General features: G+C 38.5%; 1 protein-coding gene across 1 annotated transcript; it reads left to right on the top strand.

Annotated features, from left to right (window-relative positions):
• The first annotated feature begins 341 nt into the window (after positions 1-341).
• On the top strand, positions 342-27,100 carry WDR48 (WD repeat domain 48). Its single transcript, XM_017828684.1, has 19 exons — positions 342-434; positions 8,575-8,715; positions 9,037-9,115; positions 9,397-9,479; positions 9,598-9,727; positions 13,302-13,390; positions 14,249-14,350; positions 14,711-14,935; positions 16,290-16,364; positions 16,713-16,815; positions 17,116-17,213; positions 17,714-17,821; positions 18,202-18,298; positions 18,773-18,868; positions 20,918-21,023; positions 22,464-22,551; positions 23,125-23,201; positions 24,291-24,483; positions 25,079-27,100. Exons 1-19 carry the CDS (start codon positions 387-389, stop codon positions 25,172-25,174), a joined length of 2,034 nt encoding a protein of 677 aa, XP_017684173.1. The 5' UTR covers positions 342-386; the 3' UTR covers positions 25,175-27,100.

Here is a 27,100-nt window from a genome sequence, read left to right as displayed (position 1 = left end):
ACACAGGAACCCTCTGGTCATTACTGGCATACGCAAAACTGCTGATTAAAAAAAATTATCCGATTATTATTGACGTATAAAACCGATTTTCTTTATTCGAGTGGGCCCTTTCTTATTTCAACACAGGCCTTTTGGCGTCGCTTGGGGCAGCACAGAGCAGGACGAAGAGACTGAATGAACAACAGAGGAAAGAAGAACTCCCCGACTCGCCCCGAGACACTGAGGGGGCCGCGTTCAAGGAACATGGCGGGACCGGTGGCCACGCCTCCTCTTTGCCCCGCCCCTTGGCCCCGCCCACACACCCTCGTATAAAAGTCGCGGGTGGGCGTGGCCCCCGGGGGGCGGCACTTCCGGTCGGACATGACGCCACAGTGTCAACATGCAAGATGGCGGCCCATCACCGGCAGAACACGGCGGGGCGCCGGAAAGTGCAGGTGAGGGCGCGGCGGGACCGCGGTGACTCCGGGGAGAGCCCGGCGCCTCGCGGGGCTGCGGTAGCGCCCGCGTGGTGTCAGGGCGTGGGGGTTTCCACGGCAGCGCCGCCGCGCCCTCTTTCACAGCAACGCTGCGGTGAGGGGAGGCACCACCACACGCCCCCGGTGTCGCTCCCCCGCCTCGCTGACCGCCGCGGAGGGGGCGAGCGACTGCCTGAGGCACCGCGGGCGATGAGCCGCTGCTCGCTGCCCGGCGGGGTCGGGACCCGCAGGAGGCAGAGCTGGACCAGCCCTGATCCAAAGCACAGCGGGAGGTGATGTTGAAACCGAAAGAACTGTGACCCCCCCACCCTCCGTGCAGCCCTGCCTGAGCTGTAACGTGAATTTCCAGCAGCGGCAGAGCTGCAGGTTCCTGCCGCTCGCTCGGCTGTGTCCCGCGCCGGGGGTTTCCCTCTAGAGCAGGGTGAGAACAGCTCCTCGGGTGTGCGTTGCCTGTCTGGAACAGCAAACCCAAGGGTAAGGCAGGAGTGCCCAGGCTGGCAGGTCCGAAGGGAATTTACTGGAAAGATGGGCAAGATTATTAACAAGAGCTTGTAGTCTCAGGACAAGGGAGAGCGGGTTCAGTTTGAACGAGAGTAGGTTTAAATTAGGTGTTAGAAGGAATTCTTTACTGTGTGGCTGGTGAGACATTGGAACAGGTTGCCCAGAGAAGCTGTGAATGCCCCATCCCTGAAGTGTTCAGGACCAGGTTGGGTGGGCAGCCTGGTCCAGTGGAAGGTGTCTCTGCCCATGGCAGGGGGCTGGTGCCAGATGATCTTTAAAGTCCCTTCCAACCCAAACCATTTTATGATCTGCTTTGCATCTTACCGCTACTTTGACTTCTGATTAGTGTCTTGTCTCTGTTAAACACTGGCCCTTTGCACACATGAGCAAGGAACAGGACTTTTTCTGTTTAGAATTCGAAATTTTGTTCTTCCCAGCTCCAAGCAGCATTTGCTAAAGGAAACCTTTGGCATAGGCAGCCTGGAGGGTGTAGAGCACACCTGAGAGCTCGTATATAGTTAGGGGTACATTATTGTAGCCTTGGTGGAGACTGGAATTACCAATGTGTGCGTTAAAAGCCAAGATTCTTTAACAGTAAAAGTCATGAAAATGGTTTTATTTTATGGTCCTCAACGCTTTACTGCTCGTTTGTGATGCTACCGGCCCTTCAGGCATTTTTACAGCTTTCACTATGGAAAAGATTTAATGCTTTATCAATGTGTAAAGCTGCCCAGTGGCAAGTGCAAGTTTCAGCTGTTTCTTTCCACTGTGATCAAATGAAATATTGATTAGGCTTGGAATAGCATTAAGATCCTTCCAAACAGAGGTGGGTTTGGTTTTTGAACACACCTTTTGAGTTTTACCACACAGAGGAAATGTGCACCTCTTTAGAGCCTTTAGTGTTTTCTGTGGTTAAGGGAAGCACTCAGTCAATACTGTATAAAGAATTCGCTTACTCTACCAGAAAATTCCTTGGACATTTTTTAAAATACAAAAAATCCAAAGCATAATATCCCTTTATTGACTTCATTGCCTCTGCCATAAACAAGTTTTTGCAGGTTGCACTTCTAAGGAAGGGGATTTTATTACACCTTGATATTTCTTTGATGTAGTCCTATTTATGAAGGAGTATTTCCCTGACAGCAGCATGCATCAAAGAGCACATTATTTCCTTTTTTACTACTACATTTGTTTTCTAAGCATTACTTAGCTCAAAAGCTTGTTTTTACAGGTGGTTTTGTGCTGGTTTATGATGTCTTCTTTTCTGTTCTCATTGTGTTGTGTGAATATTTTTTTTTTCCACTTCATGTACTGCTATAATGATCTGTGTCTTAACTGGTGCACCAGAAGTCTAGATCTGCAGTTTTTTGGTTACATGTTTTCCAAAGAAGCTGTGAATGCCCCATCCCTGGAAGTGTTCAAGGCCAGGTTGGATGGAGCTTGGAGCAACCTGATTTAGTGGAATGTGTCCCTGCCCATGGCAGGGGGTAAGAACGAGATGATCTTTAAGGTCTCTTCCAACCCAAACCAATCCATGATAAACATTTATAAAGCCTTGAGCAGAAGCTGTTGGTTTTTTCTTTCCCTCTTATTATTTCACCTGCTCGATCAGAGACAGGATTTTTTTCATGTAGTTGAATTTTAAGTGGCTGTTTTCTCCATCATCTGCTACTGGAAATATAAAACCACTCACAGTTTATTTTGCTTCCCAGTGGCTGAGCATTTAGGATGCTGCTACGTGTAACTTTTCAGGGAGAGGCGAACAGAGGGAGAAATTTGTCCCAAACATATGAGACTATGAGAAGCTTTTTCAAAAAACACCTCTCGGGTATGAAAGTACTTGATTACTTACATGGATGAAGTTTATGGAAATCAGAGCTATTAATATCTTGGATGCACTAGTTTTACTGGTAAGCAGAACCATCCAAAATAGTCAGTTTAGGGTGTTTCTGCATATAATTTTATGTTTCTAAGGATTTAATCAGACTAGATGCTTTAGGGCTCAGAATAAATTCTGTGCATAGAAAAAGGAAAAAAGTTGAATTATTTAAATGGAAGCCAGGCATTTGAAATGTCCAGTGGCAGGTGTTTCTGAAGCATAGCTTGGCATGTCTGAAGGCTGCAGGAATGAGGTTGTCTGATTTGGGAAGAGGATGAGGATGCAGAGGTGTGTCAGACACCGCTGTTGGCCATATGCTGTACTTTCAGATCTGCTCCTGGGAATTAAATCAAGATGAAGCCACTTCTCAGCAGGTGGCTTGAAGTAGCTGCCCTTAAGGGGTCGCGTTGTATCTGCTCTGCCAAACTTGCTCCCTGGCCAGAATAAATTTACTCCCACACTTGAAACATGTTGACAACATGTGGGAATTTTGCCATAACTGTTTTGGATCAGCATCCTTATAAAATTATTGAATTTTAAGTACTTTTTGTCTTTAAGTCTTGTACAGAATAAGATGATCTCATGCTCTGTCCCTAGAATTGTTCAAGGCCAGGCTTGATGGGACCCTGAGCAACCTGGTCTAGTGGAAGGTATCCCTGCCCATGGCAGGGGAGTGGAGCAAGGTGAACTTTAAGGTCCCTTCTAACCCAAACCATTGTAGGATCTCATTGCACTGATTTGGTCATCTTTATGTGCTGCTACTTCAACTTACTACATTTTATATGTGTTATTTTTAATATTTTATACATAATAAATATACAAATTATATTTATAAATTATATTTATTTCACATAAAATGCTTAAGCAAACAAATAGCCAGTAAGTTGATTACACTGTAAAAGGATAAAATGATTTTTTTAATGCCTTCCATTACTTTTATTCTAGAACCTGGGGACCCTGATAAGAATTCAAATAATGTGTTCTTAATTAAAATCCATATTTTTAGGGATACATATGCTCTACCAAGATACTAAGGCAATAGATATTTCTTTTCTTGCTACTTGACTGCTGCTTTTTCTCTCATTTTGAATGCAATTCCTGTCACATCTCATGGAATCCTCCAGTGATTTTGAAAATCTTCTTTTTTTTTTTTTCAATTGTTCACAATAGTATTTGTCTTGTGGAATTTATTTTTTTTCCACTTAAAACCAAGGGATGAGTGTCCTCAGAGCTCCACTGGTCAGTGTTTCCTCCACTTGATGGTGTGGTGGTGTTTTTAATAGTAGATTTTACCCATCTATGAAGGTAAAATCTGTTATAAGGCATGTCTTGTAACAAGGCTCCAGATCAGCTGATACACTCATCCAGGCAAGAAACACATTGTGGGTCCTACAAGAAATTCACTTGTCTTTATGTTCTGAAATGCATCTGTTGACAGAAGCTTTATCTCTGGAGCTCTTAGGTAGTCATTAAAATGGTTAATCCTGATCCATTTAGGGTACTGAATCCCATAAACTCTTTATACTGAGAGCCCATCCCCTTGTGATGTTTGTGCTGTGCTGCTGTGAAAGATTCTTGTTCATGGGGGAGTTTATAAAAGCTGCAGCAGAGTTGCTGTCAAAGACCTGGGTCATTATTAAAATATCTCACATCCCAGGAATCCTGTCCCTCTCGGATGGTGGCAGTAAACCCCCGGTGATCTGTGTCACAGTCAGGGTTGTCTCTGGTTTGCCACTGACTCTGGGCACAGCAGTGATGGTGCTCCAGCCTGTCCTGCTTGGAACAAATGCCACTGAGTGCTCAGAGCTGTCACTTCCTGGTGACCTCCACAGCCCTTTCCAGGCAGGACACAGGACCTTATACACGGAGATAAAATGTGTGTGCTCCAGAGCAGGTGAGAATTTTGTCACAGCAGTTTCTCCTCAGCCAAAATCTTACTGCTTTTATGTTCTTTAGATATGCTTGTGTACACACGTACTTGAATGTATACATTATATTTTGTATTTGTTTGTATACTCACCAGAGTTACTAACCTTTCTTTCTGTAATCAGTAACACTCAAAAACCAACCAGGCACTTTCTGACCTCCCGCCCCCAAATAAGAATATAAAGGAGAACACGTGGATTATCAGCAACCTTCCTCTGTTCTTCTTAGTGAATTTTTTTAGTTTAGTGGCCTTGGCAGGTGTGTCCACCATGCTTACACAAGTGTCAGCTCTTTTAAATCCAGTTGCTGTTGCTTTTATTGATCCTTTTTAAGTTCCCCGTGCATTTCAACAGATTTTGTGAATCCCTTAACTTTTCCCCTCTGTGTTAATACAGAATTAACGCATTTGAGTGCAAGCCTGGATGCTTCTGATGTTATATCTCTCTTTCCAAAGGGTTCCTTGAGGTGTTCAGCAAATGTCTCATGAGGTTGTTTTTAGTTCAGCCACATATGCCATGAGTCTTGTTCTGGTTTTGTTAATATTCAGAATGTTTATTTCAGTCTCAATGACTGCTTTGCAGGAGTGAACCTTTTAACATTTTTAATTCTGGATGAGAAAAATTCATTAAGCATTTTCAGTGTAAGAGTGGGCAATTGCTTGGATATCGTTAGGTCTCCAATATAAGTTGGAGAGTCCATTTTTTGCCATAATCGTCTTTTTCAATTCATACTTTCTTCAGGACAAGTGGTTTGCCTTGTCCTTGCCTGACTGCTCAAATCACAGTATTCATGTGAAATGTTGGTGTGGTGTCCCATCAACTTGCCAACCACAAAGTAGGTTTCTTTCATCTTAATTTTCTCTACTTGTGTTTTTAGTATTAGAAATTTAAAAAAAAAAAAAGAAAAATAATTTTAGGGAGCACATGCGTAATTTGGATTAGAATCACTTTTATCACTGAAAAATGGCAGTCACAGTTTCTTCCCGGGACAGGCAGACAGGGATCATTACTGATTCTTTGTGCAATAGGCATTTCTTTTCCTTTTTGCCCTTATTTCTTAAATTATTAAGACAGTTTATCAGGAAAACTAAGCTACCCCTTTGTGGATGGTAAATAAAACTTTGTAGAATTGTAAATCTGAGCAGAGACAAAAGTAACTGGTTGAATTCTGTGAACAGTAGCAGTTGCTGCTGGGGAATTTTATATCAAGCTTTTTTGTTGTATTGCCGTATTTTTTTCCGTCAAAGCTGTCATGTATTTACAGAAAAAAAATGGAATAGTAAGAAATAAGATTTTAATCTTGTTTAATTCAGTTGTTACAGCACAGCTACTTTCTCCAGTTTGTCCCAAGAAGAAGGATGGTGTTGAGTTTGATGCTGAACTGGTGCTGAGATCCAGCATAGATGGACTTGCTAACTCTAAAACAATATAACTCCTCTCTTTGTCCCAGTTCTTTCAAAATAAAAACAATACTTGCCAAGAGATGTTTTACTTAATTCATGTGTGGAAGTTATTAAAAAGAATAAAGGGCTCTGCTTTGCTTGAACTCCTTTAAATTAAAAAGGTAACATTATTTTGAGCAAAAAGCTCCTTAAAATGCTTGGATGACTAACATAGTGTGACAGTCTTATTTATGAGTGGAATCAAGAGCTCTGTATTACACCTGAAGATACAACAAATATGGGAGGTGACTGACAGAAGAGGAGCAAATTCAAAAATTGAAAATTTATCGAAATATATCCTGCTAGCAGTTGCAAGAAGCAAGAGCTGAAGGGCCAAGCTGACTTTGAGTCTGACACTGTATGTCAGCAAGAGATTGTTCTCCCTACTAACTAACATCAAATCTGATCTACTTTAGGTTTTGAATTACTTTAATTTGTGTCTTATCTGCTCGCACACAGTATTTTTAACTGAATATTTTCATTGGCTTGCCTCAAAGAGTTTGAAAGCAGCATGAGTTTGGTGGTCATTCGTTTGTGGCCTTGTGTTTTGTATCATGTTAAACCTTGACTTTGTAAAATTCTTTTACTCCAGTAGTCTGTGTGCCTTCCAGCAGTATAGACGTGATATCCTCAAGCCCAACTGAGGAGTTGCACATACATCTTGCTCTCTAAAAAAACCCGAAAACTTAGAAGTATTTGAAGTGTTTTAACATAAAGCTGTTATATGTGGTTAATGGTGTCTTCTCTCAGTAGTGTCTCCAAAGCTGTGTGTAGGTGGAGCACGGATAGCAAGAGTGTTATGGATGAGTCTGGAACGGGTGAGAGCAGCTGAAAGTATTGGAAATTAGGACACAATCTAAAATTGTGAGGAAGAGCTGTGTCTCTGCAGGGACTGTGAGTGGCTGGCAGAATATGAGCAAGAAGTGTTTTAAGAGCATTGGTACATAAAATTAATAACTCTAGTGAAGGGCTTGTGAAATGATAATGGAGAGTATTAAGGCAGAAGGATTCAGGAGGCTTTTAATTTTGATCCTCCTGTGTCGGTTTGTAGAGCTGCTGCAGCTCTTTCTCAAACAAAGTGGCACTGGACATGTGCTTTCTGGAAGCATCAGTTCTCTTACTGTGCTGCACAGGGACAGGATAATTCAGTTGAGGTGTTGCTCACATACACCAAATGGACCTGTCATCTCTCATGGTACAGAATCTGAGATGCTGAAAAATATTTCTTCAGTGATAAAAACCACTCACTGAATATTTTAATTTGTTGGTTTTGTTTTGTGTAACTGAGATTTGATCTGGAAAACATTTTCTTTATACTACTATAACAGTTATTGGAGTGAAAAATTGCTTTCAGATCTCTAGCCCAAGACTACTTGTAAGCATGTTCAAAACACTTGTACTTGTGTATCCAAATGATTCTGGCTCTGAGCAGATTTGATTATACCAAGCATGAAATTTTACCTTGTTCTGATTATAGTTTACAGAATATGGGAAGAGGCATAACTGGCAGTTTCCCCTCCTTTTCCCTAAGTGTGAGGGCTTTCCTCAGAGTAATGCATATAAACCCTGTGTAAACCCAGGGATCAGGAGAGCTGCAGCACAGTGTGAGTGGAGTAACTCTGAAGAAACTGCAGTGCCTTAGAACTGTGTTTACTGAACATAATAATGGAGAGTGCTGTGGCCTTTGCAGGGTCTCCTGAAATTTCCTTTTAGTGTTTCTGAACAAATCCACGAAATAACCTTTACACACAGTACTGTCAAACACAGAAGGAAAAAACCTAAAGGAGTCATTTATCTGAAAGAGCAGTAAAAATTTGAGCTTTCTATTATATTGGCAGATAGGTAGGTTTTAAAAAATTGGTTTAAAAATAATAACAGCTGAAATAGCTTGAATTTGTATCTGCAGTCTTTGAATGCTTTAATCCTTAGTGACTATATCCTCTCCCCTGTGAGAATGGGAAAGACTGTCATCCCAGCTATAGAAACTGTAGAACCTTCTTGGGAAGTGAGACACAAACGCAGTGTGTTTTCTAAGAGCACCCACAATATGCACATGAAGCAGGGAACTGAACTAAGAATTCTCTGGATCTAACTAAACTTGAATTGTAATGATTAAATAACCCTTTGGGCTGCAGTTCTAGCACTGCTGCTTTCTTCTCTGTGTCATTTCCCCATTAATATGGGAAATGACTGAGGTGGTGTTGGTAACTCTCAAACCTGCAGACTTAATGCTTGTAAAACTCTTGATATTTTCTACCCAAGGCCCTCACAAAGATGAAATTAGATGTTTGGGTTTTGTGGCCAAGTCAACACCTTAATACCATAATTGGATTTGTGCAACTGTGTTCTAGGTCTCCTATGTGATTAGAGATGAGGTGGAGAAGTACAACCGGAACGGGGTAAATGCACTTCAGCTGGATCCAGCGTTGAACAGACTCTTCACAGCAGGCCGGGACTCCATCATAAGGATATGGAGTGTCAATCAGCACAAGGTCAGTCATGAGAGGGTTCCTATCTAAGCCTTTCTTCCAAGGTAGGCAAGCTCTCCACAGGTCTACATCTGAGACTGTTTTTTAGCAGCTGCCAATTGTTATGATAGCAAAATAATTTTAACCTTGCTCATACTGTGGTACCTTACATAGCTGTTTAGTTCTGTCACAAAAAGGTTCTGGAACAGTGATTTCGAACAAGTCTGGATAAGAGAACTTTAGGTCCATTTGAAGGTTGAATAAAATATTGCAACAGGATATGATAGTCATAATCTTTTCCATTTGTGATGAGATTTTATAAACTTTTTTTTCCTTAATTTGCAGCAAGACCCTTATATAGCATCTATGGAACACCACACAGATTGGGTAAATGACATTGTGCTCTGCTGCAATGGTAAAACATGTAAGTACTTGAAAGTTTGAGAACTACAGCATTCAGAGACTGTATGGAGTAAATTGTCTGCTGCTTAAATTATTTTCCATCTTTTTTTTTTTTTGCATGTAAAATTAATTTGTGACGTATATTGTAAATTTGGTAAATAGTGTAATCAGACATTTTAATGAAAATTGAAATGTGTATATAAACGGTTGTTTCAATCTTTTTTGGTAAAACAGAGTAGTATGAATATTCCCTAAAGTTATATGTAAGCCATTAAAATTTAGTCTTTATTCTTTCCAATTTAGTGATATCTGCTTCTTCAGATACTACTGTTAAAGTGTGGAATGCACATAAGGGATTTTGCATGTCAACACTAAGGACGCATAAGGTGAAAAACATTTTCTGTAAATACTGTGTGTGATCACTGCCATTCTTTCAATTATTAAGATGTAGACTTCAAATGGATGATGTTGTCCGTTCATGTTCTTGTACGTATTTTATTGTAGGATTATGTGAAAGCGTTGGCATATGCAAAAGACAAGGAGCTGGTAGCATCTGCTGGGCTGGACAGACAGATATTCCTCTGGGATGTAAATACTCTAACAGCACTGACTGCCTCAAATAACACTGTAACAAGTAGGTACCTGGGGAGGGGAGGCTAATGCAATGCATTTTATTGAGTAGTGTAATCTGTGAGATCAGTTGAAAACCATAGATGCCTCTTTCTGTCTGTACATAAAAAAATGTGCAAGAAATTTTAAGGTGGTTTTAGTACATAATCAGTGCATTTGTTGTGTTATATAATAGCTGGAAATCTAGAGCAGCCACCAGTCATGGCATTTATAATAGAGGACAAGTCTCTTTGAACTTTTTCTACTGAAATGTGATGTGCTGGTTTCTCTGAAACTTGATAGAGCTTTAGCTTGAGAAGCTTTTTGCTTCTCAACTAACCTGTCACAGAAACTTTCTCTTGGATTATATGTCTGTATGTTTTTTGTGTATTATAATTTGGAGTTGGTTTTTTGTTTGTATAGATGCTGAAAAAAACATTGCAGTACAGCTCCTAAAGCAGGACTTACAGATTTATCAAATTTGTCTATCAGAACCATGAAGTTACTAGTTAAATTAGTTAAAAAAACATGCAGAGTAATACTAAGCACTGATAAGGATAACAGACTGGTGAGATCTAACTCTCTAGATACTGGAAGGCAAGGGGAAGCTGTCTGTAGATTCTACTCATCAGGGTTAACTCCTAATGTCACCATGATCTTTCAGGAAGTGATCTGTTCTGCTTCCCTCTCCCTGTAAAGACGTTATAGTAAATTATGAGATCTTTCCTTATGCAGCAATTCCAACACCACCTTCTTAGACTAGTCAGGGTAGAGCTGATTAAGTTTCTCTTCTGGGAAGTATCACACCAGTCTTCAGGTTCAGTTGGGTTTGATTGCTCCAGTGAATAGCATAGATCTGGGTCATGGGCATTCTGGTTTGTATTGGCTGTTTTACAATAGGTTTTTTTTAGAAAGAGGTCTCTGCTGCTTGTTGGGTAGGTTGTAAAAATTTTGTTCAAAGTGACTGATCTCTTTCATTTTCTACTTAATGTTTGATAGATGTTTTAACATAGCAGAATCTGATGGATGTGTTGGGAAAGAACAGAATCAACTTGCACACTGCCACACTTAGGTTTTCTAAATAAGAATAGTTGCTTCCTCAGTCATAGGTTAGGAATAACTCAAAAAAAATCTGCAAAACTAAAATTTGGAAGTGGGACAACATACTCTTAAGAAATTTCAGGAATATGTGGTTCTGTAAGGAAGAGGCAGGCCTGTAGGGGTTTTTTTTTGAATTACTGTGTTTGGATGATTCAGAAACGTGTGTTAGTTTTATGGATTTGGTGGTTTCTGAAACCAAAGGTGCATCTGCTGGGCAGAACTGTGAGTTTGGCATTTGCTCTGTCTACGAGACTTTAATTCAAGTATAGCCTGATGCTGACAAGTCTGAGTAGCCCAATGGAAGAGAGATGGCTTCTAGTGAGCTGTTACCCTGCAGGATAGTGCTGGAATGGCACACAACTGGAGATACCTAAAGAGATTTACTTTATATTTCCCAGAAATATAAAATCATCATATTTATTTATTTACTTGCATTGAAAGAATTATTTTATAGCCAAACCTTGCTGATAACTGTAAGTTTTTCCATATTCTACTTGAACATGGAGTTCTTGATGGAAGAATTTATTTGTGAACTGACGGGAAAACTCAGTTGTGAGATAACAAAAAAAACCCCACAGCATTTCTTGTACACTGCTACAGTGATACAGAACCTAAATGATTCAAGTAAATCAGAGATGAGGAGTACTGTGGAGCCGATGCTTGTTTTTTGCCAAAGATCAAATGGAAGTGGAGACATTGCCTCTAAGATGACAGGGGTAAATTTGCATTTCTAGAGTTAGAACACAAATACTTCATGAGGGGGAGGAAAGGTAAGCAGAGGAGTTGTTTTTCTTTCTTTTTAGTGCTCTCAAATAGTAGTGTTTCTGTTGGGAAGAACACAGTAAATGTCCTCAAAGAAGCTGTTTTCCCAAGTCCTTTGAAACAGTATCATTTTTTTTTTTGAGAGTACAAATGAAGCTTGTTCTTGTACATTAATTTCCGATCTGATTGCCTGGAAGCAATGTACACAAGACAACATTAAGAGGAAGCTTATTTTTAAAGAGTCTCTCAGTCAGCACAGCCATAACTCAAATTAGGCAGAGAGATTTTGCTTTTGACAAGTAGTCCCTTCCAGAAGAGGATGGAGTTGAGCTTTGCTTTTGTTATGGCATAAATTTTGCTTCTGTACAGTTAAGATTCTCTCTTCCATTCCTGGTATCCAGCTTTTGATAACTCTGTGTATCATCCTCTCCTGAATTATAGTGATTGTTGAACAGTGTGCTAACCTCCAGGAGTCTTCAGTTATGCAATTTGCCTTTAATTGTTCTCTGTGGACAGTGGAAGATTCTCACCTAATTTTGGCCGTGGGTAATATATTTCATTTGACAGTTTACATTTGGATAGCCATAACTGGTGACTAAGAGGACCCTGAAGTAAAGCTGCATAATGCTTCACAGGATCGTAGAATTTCCTGAGTTGGAAGGGACCCTCAAGGATCATCAAGTTCTGCTCCTGGCTCTGCACAGGACAACCCCAGAAAATCATACTGTGTGTCTGACAGTGTTGTCCAAATGCTTCTTAAGCACTGTCAGGCTTGGTGCCATGACCACTTCCCTGGGGAGCCTCTTCCAGTGTCCAACCACCCTCTGGGTAAAGAACCTCTTCCCAATATCCAGCCTAAACCTCCCCTGACACAAGTTCCTCCACTGTGACAAAAGGCAATATTATATTATGATATTAGGTTACAAATGCTGTGTTGGAAACTTAGCTCCATGGCATACATAAATCATTGTGTGAAGTTTCACATTTTCGCTGGCCATGCAGTTTGTTGCTATTCTCAGCCTTCTTGGCATACTGATCATATGGATTTTGAAGCTTAATGAAATGCTTGATTGTGCTCTCTAAATAGATGACTTTCATTTGCTGTGTCTGTGCTTTTCTCAGTTGAGGGACTGGTATTTTACTCTCTTCAAAAGTGGATTAGCCTAGATGGCACAGAATTCCTCAACTCTGATGGTAGGTGTGATGCTAAGGAGCTGCCATATGGTTTGCACAAACTCAGAGGCAGCATCCGTGCTCAAGTAACACATTGCAGCACTGCAATGTAACTTCTCTGCATCTTTGCTGAACTGGGAGAAGAGCCTTTAATATAAAATGTAGAATTTTACTGCTGCTTGGCTTGGAAAAAAAATCCAAATGCTACGTGTTACAAGATCACATCGAAGTATCATACTCCAATAAAGTAGTTGAGCAAGAATAGCTTGATGGTCTTGGCACTAAATTTTGGTGTCAAAAGTGCACCAGGACTGTAATGACCATAAATCTGAGGGGTTATTTTCTTTTTATGCACAAGTAAATTAAGAATTGGGCTGGGATTTTCCTAGCACTATTCAGACGATAGTCCTTCTTTTTTGTAAAGCAACTCAATATATGGGCCAGAGTGGCACTATTTTCATGGATCAAAGGATATTAAAATACCAGTTTTGAATGAATAAGTATGTGGGGGTTTTTTCGAATGACAGCATTAAAATTGAATATGTAATTTTTTTTTTAAATAGCTTCTTCCCTGAGTGGGAACAAAGACTCAATCTACAGTCTTGCAATGAATCAAATGGGAACAGTTATTGTATCAGGGTCCACTGAAAAGGTAAGCAAAATTTGGTAAGGCTCATTCCACTTCAGTTCAAAGTGTAGTATAGAGAGACAATTTTATTCATTTTCAATGTCATGTCTATAGCAGCTTTTGTGGTTTTAATAGTGAGTGTAAACACTTTTTTTTTAGTGGGAATGCAAGTGTAGGGTACAAATCCTGCCTCAGTCTGAGGATGTCACATATCCATAAAGCTTTCATACATGGGGGGGACAATCAGATCATCTTGTGTAACCCTCTCTTTGTCAAAGATCATTACATTTCACCACAAGAGCTCTGATTTTTGTGGGCACATGACTCAGATGATTATATAAACTGAAGCAGTTGCTGCAGGTAGGAAAGAAACAGTGCCAGCAATTTGTGAGATCCCTGCAGGAGGTGGGAAATGAAGTGAGGTAATGAAGTTCAAGTGTCCCCAAGAGACAGCCCTTGTTCTTTGTTGTAAAGGAAGCTGAAACATGCTTAGGTCCCTGTGAGTTGTTTTTTTACCTAATCTAACCTTGAGAGAATTTTGTTTCCAAGACAGTGTAAAAATGAAAATAGGATACACCAATGAATCATCTGAGAAGTTTCTCAGAATCTTTTTCACCCACATCACACTATCGTACTTCCTGTTGCTTCCATTCTTTTATTTCTTAAGAAGCCAGAAGAAGCCAGAATAAATTCAATTAAAATCAAGAGAAGATCACATCTGATTACTAGACTTGCATAATGTCTGTCTTTTACTAATATGTGGTTACAGTGATGTAATCTGTGTTTGGATTGATTCATTTGGAAAGCTTTAATTTCCGCAGAGGAAACGCATTGGTGGGAAGAATGGTATTAATTCCAGTTATCCAATGTCTGTTTCCATAGGTTCTAAGGGTGTGGGATCCAAGAACTTGTGCAAAACTTATGAAACTCAAAGGGCACACAGACAATGTGAAAGCTTTGTTGTTGAACAGAGATGGCACCCAGGTATGTGCTTTAACCTGCAGCAAAGGCGTTTTACACAATGCAGAAGTGTCATTAGTCTTTTTTGATATAATTGTTTTATGTCGTAGATTACAGAAGGTAGCTTAACAAGTATTGCAGATATTTAGTGATTAAGGAAGGGAAGCTGTTGGGTGAAGGTTTTGTTTTATTACAGGTTCATCTAGGTATGGAGGGCGTTGTTTACATAAAATTGTGACTAGCCTTGTTATTTGCCAGTCTTTGTTTAGCACCATCTTAATGGAAAAATATGACCATGAGAATTATCAAAGCTTTTTATGGAAAAGACAGTATTTTAAAAGACTTAAATACCTGCTTGACTGAAGTATGATGGTTGTTGCTCAGTGTCTTTCAGGCAGCTCTGATGGGACTATCCGCCTGTGGTCACTTGGGCAGCAGAGGTGCATAGCCACATATCGAGTCCATGATGAGGGTGTTTGGGCTCTGCAGGTCAATGAAGCCTTCACTCATGTTTATTCAGGAGGAAGAGACAGGAAGATTTACTGTACAGATTTACGAAATCCTGATATCCGTGTGCTTATCTGTGAAGAAAAAGCACCAGTTCTTAAGGTAATTGAGTTTAATTCAGAGAATCACAGAATGGCTGAGGCTGGAAGTGGCCTCTGGAGGTCTGTCCCCCCAACTCAAGGAGGGCCACCAGAGCTGATTGCCCAGCACCACATCCAGATGGCTTTTGAGTATTTTCAAGGGTGGAGAATTTACAATCTCTCTGGGCAGCCTGTGCCAGTGCTGCATCACCCTCACAGTGTAAAAGGGTAGTTGCATGTTGTCTAACAAAATAGTGGCTTGAGTGATGTAAGTTGATAGAAAGAATGTGCGTTGGGTAACAAGCATTTACTGTGTCACATCTTAGTAGATTGCCTTTGTCTCCCATATTGCATCTGAAGCTGAATTGTCTGAAGAAGATAGATGCCTGGTAACTACTGAAAATATGGAAATTCAAGTACTTCAGACGTGAAAAGTTGGTTTTATCAGGCTCTGGTACAGTTTTAAGAAACTGAGCTGGCGTTGCCAAGGCTTTGTACGAAACCAGATTTTTCTTAGCAGCAACATATGTGCACAGGACTGTGTTAGAATCTGTTGTGTACTCAGGGGAACCAGGAGTGAAGTTGATTGTGGGTTTTTTGAACACTGAAACTTGATGTGTTCTTGGAGAAAACTGCACGCGCAAGTCTGAGTCTTTCGAAGAGGCTGCTTTTTGGATTTTTTTGTTGTCTGTAACTAGATGACGTGACCCTGGAACCTGTAGTTGTTTAAGGAGGGTGCAATTGAAACAGATACCTACAGATACAAGCAGTCTGGCTTTCCTTGTGAGTGAACTCTGGCTGTGTTCAAATCCAGTCTTGGATGTACTAATTTAGTTCTGAAAAAGTAACAACCTGGGAAATTGTAGTTCAAAATGGGAAATGAAAGCTGTGGTCAGCTGTACAGAGATCAGAAGGGGTCTATAATAACTTGGCTGTGGTCATTCATTACTGGCTGAAAAATGTAATGGCCGAGCTAAAAGTATAAAGTTAATTAGTACAAAACTTCTTATGTTCTCGTTTTAACCATATGAAGTGTCTGAATGCAAAGTAGTTCAGCAAATTCTGTGCTTATCAAACTATCCATTAGATAAGATTGCATCTTGCTAGAAGCAACTTTAAATGCTGGGCTGTTTAGACACATTGCATCTACTCTTATCCGTGTCCCGAATTTATTTGTTGAATATTTGAAACAATTTCTCTGCATTTTCAGATATTCCAGCTTAGTTTCTTTTCCTTTAAGCTTTGTATTTCTGTAGTAAACTGAAAGCAGTGCTATTCCTGAGATACTTCCAAGTATGGGAGCCAGTCTACACAGAGCAATATTAATTATCAATTAATTTAAGCATGACTGAAAGTTTCTGTGTTTCATTATTTAGATGGAACTTGATAGATCAGCTGATCCTCCTCCAGCACTTTGGGTTGCAACAACTAAATCCTCTGTGAATAAATGGGTAAGTGATATATTTTACAGTCTGTGATTTCAATTAAGTAGTCTTGGGAATTGCAGTCTTGATTTGGGAACGATTGGGCTATTGCTTGCTATTTGGCTGTGACTTGCTGTGATCTGTGAGGTTTCTTTATAAAAAAATCATAAAATGTTAATATTGAAATTGATCAAAAGGCATTAAGCTTTGAATTACTTCCTTTGCTCTCTATTTATGGTGCTTTTAGAAACAAATTGTCTTCCTTGGAACTGAACAGTTAACATCTAAATAGCAGCATGGACTGACAGTTGTTACATATAAAAACAGAGTTTATAGATTATTATGAATGTGTTATTATTTTGTTTCTTTCTTTAGACTTTGAAGGGAATTCATAATTTTAGAGCATCAGGAGATTATGATAATGATTGTACCAATCCCATACCACCCCTGTGTACACAGCCTGACCAAGTTATAAAAGGTAAACAACTGTTTTTCAGAAGACCTTATAAAATATGGTACCATTAGCAGAAATTATACAACTTTAAGACTGACTCAGGTTTTTAGATACTAGATACTATGATTTGAACTAAAGCAAAGACAATGTATTTACTGTCTATCCAGTGTTAGTTACAGTTAAAATAGTGTTTACACCTTAGTGACATCCCATTCTTATATAAAAAAGTGAAAGCAAAGAACAGTACACGTCATGTTGCACAATTTAATGTGGTATTAGAAAAAATAATGACTGTAGTGACTTTAATTCTTGTTTGTTTGGCAGGGGGTGCTAGTATTATTCAGTGCCACATTCTTAACGACAAGAGACACATATTAACCAAAGACACAAATAATAATGTGGCATACTGGGATGTCTTGAAGGTAAGTATATTATTTCAGATTAAGTTTCTACTGTTGGATGATTAATTATTTTTTACTTTTTTTATATATATATATATATATATATATTTGTGTGTGTGAGATTCCTGTGAGTCTTCTTTCTGTGTCAAGACATTATGCAAAGTGTGCCTTTTGAAAGGGGAGGGGGTATTTCTGAGCTTTTCTGTGTCTTTGCCTAATGTGAGGCAGACACCTGCATTCACCTGGAATTCAGACCCTTGAATTCACCCACAAATTCACTCAGTGCTGTTCCCATTGCAGTAGTTGATCTGAATTTGCTAAATTTGAAACAAAAATTACTTACCACATAAATTACTGTTCAATTTTTTGGGAAATGTTTGAACCTTTAACTTTCATGTTTCTGGGCTGCAGTACTCCTGGAGAGATCAGAAGCCGTAATCATTCCACATATACATGAAAGTCAAGTTAAAGATTTAGGTGTTGATATGACTCAAAACTTGTACTTTTTTTTTGGTGTACAGGCATGTAAAGTTGAAGACCTTGGGAAAGTAGACTTTGAAGAAGAAATTAAGAAGAGATTTAAAATGGTGTATGTGCCAAACTGGTTCTCAGTAGACTTGAAAACTGGGGTGAGATACAACTCCTAAATCTGTTTTTCTAATGTCATATTTCATATACTGTTTGTTCACAAAGCTTTTAGCCTGTTATAACTTTAGAAGAATGTTCATTGCTTAGCTGATGGGTTAGATGTATTTTCAGGTAAAACAGCAAATTTTACCCCTGTTCTTAATCTGAATAACAGCTTTTTTTATTATTTTTTCCCTCATGGTATGGTCCACCAATACCAATTATGAATTAATACAGTTTGGTAAACAGTGTGTGCTGCCATGCATTTAGAAATTCGTTGGTTTGTAATCCCAGTTAAGTGTGATCAAAATTATGAATTTATAGACTTCTTTAATCCAAAACAACTATTACATTCCTCTCCCTGGTGGTCTTTTGCCAACAGATGTTGACAATTACTTTGGATGAAAGTGACTGCTTTGCAGCCTGGGTTTCAGCAAAGGATGCTGGATTTAGCAGTCCAGATGGTTCTGATCCAAAATGTAAGTTTTAAATAATATTTTTACTTCTAAATAATATTGTTACTTTTTTTTAAAAAAGCAGAAAAGTTCCAGTATGCATGTTTTGAAATGTTCAAGTGCCTGTGTCAGTAGCTGGTTGGATTTTAGGGCTTATTTTCTTAACATCAAATTCCTCAGCGACTTCTCCAGTGACAGTGTTTGCTTTTTTCTGCAACATTTCTATCATGTTCAGGTTTTCTGTTTAACTTGGTTTCAAACCTTCAAGAAACAAAAGGGAAAAAGTAACTGTGACTTAATCTAGAGAATGTTACAGCACTTGAGTGATCCAACAGCAGGGATTCTAAAATCATATTTTTCTGGAAGATTGTAACATAGAGCTCTGAGATTGTGATAAGCAGATTTCTGTGCCCATAAATAGCTGTAGATCAAATGTAGAATATTATGTTGCCAACATTCTTTCTGTAGCTGAAGTTGCACTTCACTGTGTCTTGACAGTAAACCTTGGAGGGCTTCTGCTACAAGCACTTCTGGAGTACTGGCCTAGAACACATATCAATCCAATGGATGAAGAAGAAAATGAGATGAACCATGGTTAGTATTTTAATATTTTCCTTTTTTTAGGATTTGTCCATACTTTCTGTTTATTTATTTCTGTTTCTTGAACAGATACAACATATTTGCTCTCTTACCCCTGTGTCTGTATGCATTGTAGACTAATGTCTTTTAGCCCTTTTAAATTCACTTTACACCAGAAAGTGTGTTGTACTTCTGAAAGCATCAGCAAAAATCTTAAGAACTCTGGTCTGTAAAAAAAGCAGGTGAATAGAAGAATTTAAATGATTCTGAAGTTGCAGAAACATGGTGCCTCGATGAAGAACAATTACTGGCACACTAAGGCTTGACTTAGAGAAGAAACAGCCTAGATAATGACAGCAAAGAGCAATATTCAGTTATTCAACATTAGCAAGTATTTTCTTGACATAATTCCAGTTTTCTTCTAGGTATTATGAAGAAAATAAAAGAAAAGAAAGATTTATTTGAAAACATACCTTTGGTATAATAATATGTGAAGTAGGTCTATAGAAAACCACCTTAGAATGGTGTTTTAAGGTAATAATGCTAATCCTAATCAGGCATGAGATGAAAAGCACAGCTATGTAAAATGTAAGATAGTGGCTGAATTTGGCAGAATAAAAGAGAATATGTAACTCCTAAGTTTGAAATCAATTCAAGCCAGATCAGAGTTGACTGAGAAGTCTGGTCTTTGGTGATTAAGAAATTACTTTCTATAGATAGATAATGCAATTAGGGAAACTGTACATTCAGCAATATCTTACCATTTTATGACAAAGATTGTGCCAAGAGTTAGTTACTTTCTTCTTTCAAAAACGATCTCCATGGAGGGTTACAGCACTTGGCAGACTCTTCTGGATCAAGTTGCTGATTCTCATACTGTTGTGTATTGGCAATCTACAGCTTAGAGCCAGACAAGATGTGAGAAATACAAAATCAGTCTTCATTTCATTTCAAAATTAAAAAATGAAGAAACTGACACTGAGCAGTGACTTAAGATGTAGTTGGACACTGAAATTTTTGTAGAGAAAATATAAATAAACACACATAAATGTGTGTATATGTGCAGTGCTGTTCCTCTCAATTGGTAAGAGAAGTGTTATAGTTTCAAACTCTAGGATTTTTCACTTGCTGTGACTTCAGTATCATGTTTGTCCCTTCTAATATAGATTTTTCTTTTTTTGGTTTCTTTGCTTAATACAGCTTCTGACCTTTCTTTCACTACATATGTTTCTGGTTAGAAAGCTAAGGAATCATTGATCTCATGAGACCGTGCCATCTAAATATATTATGTTGCTTGAGTTCAACATCATGTTCAAATACAGTAACTAGATGCTGTAGTGTAATGGAAATGTTTTTTCCCAAGTGCAAGTCAGGCATCTGAATTCTCCTACACTGTGTTTCAAGATACCTGACTGACTGGAAGCTGCACTGTTCAATAGGTGCATAAGTAATGCTGATTTTTCTTTAATCTTATCTTGTTCACTGATATGGAATCAGGTTCTTCAGTGTTTGAAGACCATCCTGCTGTAACTGGCTATAATAAATAGAATTTATAATGCAGGAACTTCAAGGAACTGTGAGTCTGAGCTTTCCTAGTACGCTGTTTTGACATCTGGCAAATCCAGGTAGAAGAGTAAAACCAATATCCTTCAGAGTTCTGTACTGTCAGTGGAGAAGGGAAGAATAGTCTTGTCTCAGCAAGTCTCTTTAGTTGATTTCTAATATTAGGATTTGTCAAATTGAACAATACTTAGAATTCTATTAAGGAAATGGAAAAAAACTAATAGTAGCGTTTTGCCTCCTGAGCTCTATTTCCCCTTTCTCAAAGGCTTTTGAAATAGGCCTTACACAAACCTTTTTTGATCTCATTACTCTATACTGTTCCTTCTTATATACTTGCTGCATGTTGGAAATGGGGATTTTCTTGTTTTATGTAAAGCATATGATTTTGTTAATTTATGAAGTAAATTAGCTGTAGATGGAAAAGACATGTTTTGGTCTATGAATGCCCTGTTTTAAGGCCTACTGCAATCTCACTGCTGTGATGATTTCTTTTTCTAACAGTGAATGGTGAGCAGGAGAACAGAGTCCAGAAAGGAAATGGATACTTCCAAGTGCCACCACATACACCAGTTATTTTTGGTGAGGCTGGAGGACGCACTTTGTTCAGGTATAAAAACTCAAGAGTGTAAATTCAGTGACTGAACAATCACTTCTCTGCACAAGCAGGACCATTATCAAAATGCAGTGCTTCCATTCTGTACTGGACATTCACGACATGCCCTTGACAGGCAAAATAAGCAGCTGTTGATGATAATTTGGCATTGTCCCACTGAGTATGTGAGTTTGAACATCAACAAGGTGTGGGGCTTTACAACAGTAAGAGTTGTGTATTGTTCTTAGCTGTGTCTCATCGCTTTGAAATCACTGGGTGCCCTCTTTCTGCAAACTGATTAACTGAACTTTGGTTTAGAATGAAAGTCTAGATTTACATTCTTGTAGAACTTCTCTTATGGGTATGCTGTGCTGGTCTTTGAGAAATAATGGCTCATCCCAGGAGATCCTGCTTACTAGAGAGTTGGTTTCTGCTCCCAGAATTACAGTCAATGATCCATTAGAAGGCCCTAAGCTGTAGCAGGTAGGAGCACAGGTTCTGTGTTGTAATGTTTATATTCTAATTACTCTCCTAGCTCTTCTCATTCTACACTGAAAAAGCCTATTTATGATATGTGATACATAAGAGACACTTTAATAGTGCTGCAAAACAGATACTGAGCTTTGAAACACTGTGAAGTACTGATATTTACTGACATAGAGGATTTTAAATTTAAGGGGTGAGAGATGTTTGGTTTTTTTGATTTTGTTTCCCAGGCTGAATAAGCCCAAAAATGATGTACCTTTCAGTCCATGAACTGGTCAGTAAAACAGGGAAAGCAATTCCAGCTTTGTAAACTGACTTTTTTTTGCTGCAGTATCAATGTATTTAAATTGTACCTGAGGCTTAATCTTTGCCTCCATTCTATACTGGTGGATCTTAGCTCTTACACAGCTTCTTCTTAGGAGAACACTGGGAAGACCCCATTGAAGGGAGCAAGCCAGGCTTGTGGGACCTAAGAGAAGGCTTGCAGGACTCCAACAAAATACCTCACTGGAATTTATAAAATTTTATCTGGCTTTGTTTCATCGTTGTTTGTGCACATTTCTTAAAATTGGTTTCATTCTTTCTACTTGGTGAGGGCTTAGCAGATGCTTTAAATCAAAGCTCATTTATTTGAAGCAGAAAAGAGTTGCTTTATGCCAGGTGCCTTTCCCCTTCTCCTGACAGTTTCGTTCTTCAACACACAAACATACACAATCCAGAGCAAAGTAGCTTTTTAAATTTTCTCTGTGTCACGGCCACAGTTTCCTAGGATACTACTCCCTGTTTCTGCTCTGGGATCTGTTTTCCTGCAGCTACTTCCCGTCTTTACAGAAAAGAAATGATCACTTCCCCAGTAAGTTAGATGTTGCTAACAAAGTTCAAGCTCCCTGCCCATTAAAAGGGCAGGTCCTCTCCTGAAAGCTTTTCAGTGCAACTTAAAATAACAAAGGTTATTTCTGTGTGTCTTAGGTTATTATGTCGGGATTCAGGTGGAGAAACCGAGTCTATGCTTCTTAATGAAACTGTGCCACAATGGGTAATTGACATCACTGTGGATGTAAGTGTTGTGTGCATAAGTGTTGCTTTTTTATTGTGGCTTTCTTATGAGATGTACTACAAGTTTTTTTAATTGTGCAGTGTCTGAAATTACATTTTAAATTTATGCTCTGTTTGTATTCAAAATAAGTGGCCTCGAGGTCTGTATTCAAGACCCTTTGAGATTCATGATTTTTTTCATGTGTCCAGTTAATGTATTTTTGCTCACTTTTTTCAGACATAAAGTCTTAGAAAAAGAATTCAAAGCCCTGTGCATAATTGGTATCATTTTCAAGTGAGGAGCTCAGGAACAGAGAATACACATCATGTTGCTGCTGTCTTTTGATATATCTAATTGCCTCTGAAATAACTGATAATTTATATTCAAAAGCTCAATGATCTGTGCATCATCTAAATTGAAGTGTCTCAGGAGTATGAGTAATTTGGAAGTTGGCCGTGGTGGGGATGTTGATTAAGAATCTCTCATGGGTTTTTATAATTAGGAGCTGAATATACTTCACATACCAGCTGGTGGAAATAGTAGCTGACAGCGTTTCATCCTAAATTAACACTTTCCAAATGTGTTTTCTTCTAGAAAAATATGCCCAAGTTCAATAAGATTCCCTTCTACCTCCAACCTCATTCATCATCAGGGGCAAAAACTCTAAAAAAGTAAGTAATCCATGTTTGAGTTCGATAAACTGCAGAAAGAGAACTGCATGCGAAAAAAACCCAGCAACAACAACAAAGAAAACAAACAAGCAAAACCCAACCAAATAAACAAAAACAAAACAAACAAACAAACAAAAAAACCACTCCACCAAACTAATTCTCTGTTTTCTAGTCATTTAAGCAGCACTGCTCTGAAGCATTGAGTTATATCAGAGTATTTGAAAGAACGAGAGGTTTCTTTTAGGTTTGGTGGGCAGTTGTTCAGGTTTATGCTAAGAAATGTCTAAGAACTAATTATTGAAATGAGACTGTCTTTTGTGATACTTAATCAGAAAACAAGAGGAACTAATGGATTGTTACTCTGTTCAGAACCACAGTTTTATGTTTCCTGTTGCTAACAGTAATGAATGGTAGCTTGCTAAAAGAAAGAGGTACAAAACCTGACAGTAGGCAAAGCAGGATAGTCTGCCAGTCACATGAGCTGTAGCTGGGAGCTGTGTAGGTTAGAAATCAACAACTCTGATGTGACCTCAGTGTCATAGACAGTATGCCTGCCATTTATATCCAGCAATTTTCAGTAGTTTACACAAATACCTAGTTTCTCTATATGTTTTACTGAGTTTTTCTCATCAGAGGCTATTTGTGAAAGAGGAGTTTCACAGGCTTTTTGTGTCCTTTGTGGAAAAAGTGCTGCTGCTTATTACAGGAGAATGTCCTCTAGTTAATGTTGTGGGGTGAACAGCATTTTCTGGCTTAGCTCTCTAATTCTATATCCTCTGACCTTCTACTAATGCCTTTCTATTGAAAGAATTAGGATAGTGTGCAATACTCTTCATCTAAGCTTTGATTTTAATCTAATCCTTTGAATATCTCTACCACTTTTCTGAGTCCCTTTTTCTATGAGACTCTTTGGATAAATAGCGGTTATGATCCTGGTATTCTGGATGATCCTGATAATTCACTATTAAACTTATAATATAAAGAGATTATCTGTGTACTTGCATAGTTTGCTACAAACTGAGGTATTGTGAGGGTAAGAAATTATATTTCTCAAGTTTCTTCCTTACAAAATTCTCTCACTTTATCTAGAGACCGACTGTCAGCAAGTGACATGCTTCAGGTGAGGAAAGTGATGGAACACGTGTATGAGAAAATCATAAACTTGGATAATGAGTCTCAGACAACCAGCTCTTCCAACAATGAAAAAACAGGAGAACAAGAAAAAGAGGAGGACATCGCTGTGCTAGCAGAGGAGAAGATTGAACTTCTGTGCCAGGACCAGGTAAGTTCCTTGGGTGTTTTAGCCTGTGATCCAAACCAATGTCTAGCAATGAATAGGTTGTGAATTTTTGAATCCTGAGCTGGAAATATGCTGTAGATTATCTGCTACCTTTAAAACTAAGGAAATGTTTCGACATCGTGTTAACTTGGAGCTGACACAAGTTCAGACATTTGCAGATAGCCAGAACAAAGAATTGCTATAGTGAGTCTGTTTAATTTGGTCTGACTAGAGGCTTTTGCAGGGTTACATACTCAACAAATGGACTTAATACAATTGCAGAATTCTGTTTGGTTTTTTTATTTTTTTATAATGCTTGGAACTCTACATTTTTAGCAGTGTTCAAAATTTGTCAAAAATGATAAATTGCCTATTTAAGTGCATGAAGATTAAGTACTGGGGAGGTGGTTGTGATATGAAGTCACATGTTACATTGCTAAAACCTTTCAGGAATGCATCAGGTTTACTTGCTGGTTGAAAAATCTGAGCCTTTGCATGGTTCATCTTGGTACCAGTTCACCCATGGGAGTGTTTTATCTGGGAATTTCTGACAGTCTAGCAGATCCGTGGAGTAAAAGATGAATTTTTGCTGGTTTAGGTTTTGGATCCGAACATGGACCTTCGAACTGTAAAACACTTCATTTGGAAGAGCGGTGGGGACCTGACGCTTCACTATCGCCAGAAATCAACGTGAGGGGAGCACGGACCCAAGTGGTTCATTATTTACTTGACCATACTGTACTGGTTCCAAGAGTAGTACTATAGAAGCCCACTGAACCCCCAAGGTAGATGAGACTGCTAATGACTCAGTATGGACGGGAAGTATGCATTTAATTGAAGTGACTAATAGATCTGTAATATAGAGGAAAAAAAATCCATATGACTTAAACTAAAGTCTGTCCTCCTCTCAGTAAGTGAGGTGGGAAGTCCCTGAGTGGTTCGTGTTGTGTGAGGTGTACAGAGAGTGGATGATAATCCAGTGCAGACTTTTGCTTCCTCCTTTTTGCTTTTGTTTTTTTTTTCCAGAACATAATATAGTCATCTGCTCATGCTCGACATGAAACTGGTTTGGCTACATTAATTGCTGTGTTCACAATGTAATTCAGAACTGCACAGAAGGTATTTTTAGTACATTCCATTCATAAAGTTCCAGCAATGATTTCTCACAGGTTACTCAAACATTTCTGCCACTAAGAGAAATTTGGAAAAGAAAAAAACCCAGAAAATACGTATTGTATTGTAATTCATACTTGAATGAATTGGCCCATTTAATTGTAAACAAAGGGTTAACTTTAGAATTGTTGTAATTGCTTTAGAGAGCTTTTGATGTGCAAGATAAGAACACTAGAAAAATATCAGAGCAGGGTGAGTCTAATGATGCTGTGCATCATTATAGAGTGAACATGCTTTGCAGCAACTTAGAGATTTTTTTTTTTTTAAATATATATAACTACTTCCTGCGCTGTGTCCTAGGTGTTCTAAAGACACACTAGTCTAATTTTTGGTAACTGTTCTCCAAAACTATGTGACATTTTGTTAAAACTTCAAACCATTCTGAATATAACTTAATATGTTTAATGTTAAACTTTAGAAACTTCTCTGCAGATTTCATGTTCATGAGATAAAAATACTGATTTTTCTTTTCTGAAGTTTTATATGCAGTTGTTCTTTTGTTATAGATTTATGCAGATATTGTTTTCCCTGCTATTTCTAAAAATCTGTGACTGTCATAGGCTCATGGTAATCTTTTATAGAGGTTTAACTTATTGGGGGGGAGGGGGGCAAAGGCATTTCAGCTTTTTGTGAGAAAATATGGGGATATCCCAGAAAACCATTTGTAGCCAGAACAAATTACAAATCCTCGTAGAGAAATGGTGTAGAAATGACTCTTATCTGAAGCAGAAGCACAAGTGCCTTCAAGGGGCAGTATGTTATTGGAGTCTCTTCAAGAGACATAATGATCTTGCCCTTCCTGTATCTTGCTGTCAAGGTTTAGGTTGAGGCCTAAAAAGAAGTCCCAATAAATTATATTACTGGGATTGTGTTGGTCAAACAAAAGGTAAAATATTTTTCATTGTGTTTTATTTGAAAAAAATAGTCAAATCCCTTCTGCACTCTTAACCCATCAAAACAAACTCATTGCTTAGAGACAAACCATGGTTCAGAACTAAACTAGCATGTTTTCCCTGTCTTTTGAGGGTCAGTTTCAGTTTTTAATCCCCATTTCTGCGTGTGCTTAGTTTGACACAACTGTGCTGTAACTGCACATTTTTAGTGCTACTTGTGCATTAAATGGTTAAACAGAACTGTAACTTCTATTGATAAATTGTCCTGACTTGTATTTATTAATAGCAAGGATCTATGCTTATTCCAATAGGCACTGTTTAAGTTTGGGTTTGTTTCCTCATTGTCTTCCTGTCCTATTGTATACATTGGAGTTGGTCCCAGAAATTTTCTTTTAAACCAGCCAAGATTGTAATTTTTCTTCTTTTTTTTTTTTTTTCTTTCCTTTCTAACCATCCTGAAACACAGTAACAGGAAAGATTGACAGAAGAGTCTGCAATGCCAGAAGGGTAAACGATGTTTCACAGTTGTATAGAATAAAAGGCTTTAGTTAAAA

Source organism: Lepidothrix coronata, unplaced genomic scaffold, assembly GCF_001604755.1.
Source record: "Lepidothrix coronata isolate B3197 unplaced genomic scaffold, Lepidothrix_coronata-1.0 Scaffold151, whole genome shotgun sequence".
NCBI classification, from domain to species: domain Eukaryota; kingdom Metazoa; phylum Chordata; class Aves; order Passeriformes; family Pipridae; genus Lepidothrix; species Lepidothrix coronata.
This window is presented reverse-complemented; position numbering and strand designations above follow the sequence as displayed.

What these genes read in the sequence shown, in the direction of transcription:
- WDR48 (XM_017828684.1), top strand. Translation starts at nt 387, where the DNA reads ATGGCGGCCCATCACCGGCAGAACACGGCGGGGCGCCGGAAAGTGCAG. An exon ending in TAATTGACATCACTGTGGAT is followed by an intron (nt 22,552 to 23,124) that starts GTAAGTGTTGTG and finishes GTTTTCTTCTAG; the next exon opens with AAAAATATGCCCAAGTTCAA. An exon ending in GGGGCAAAAACTCTAAAAAA is followed by an intron (nt 23,202 to 24,290) that starts GTAAGTAATCCA and finishes CACTTTATCTAG; the next exon opens with AGACCGACTGTCAGCAAGTG.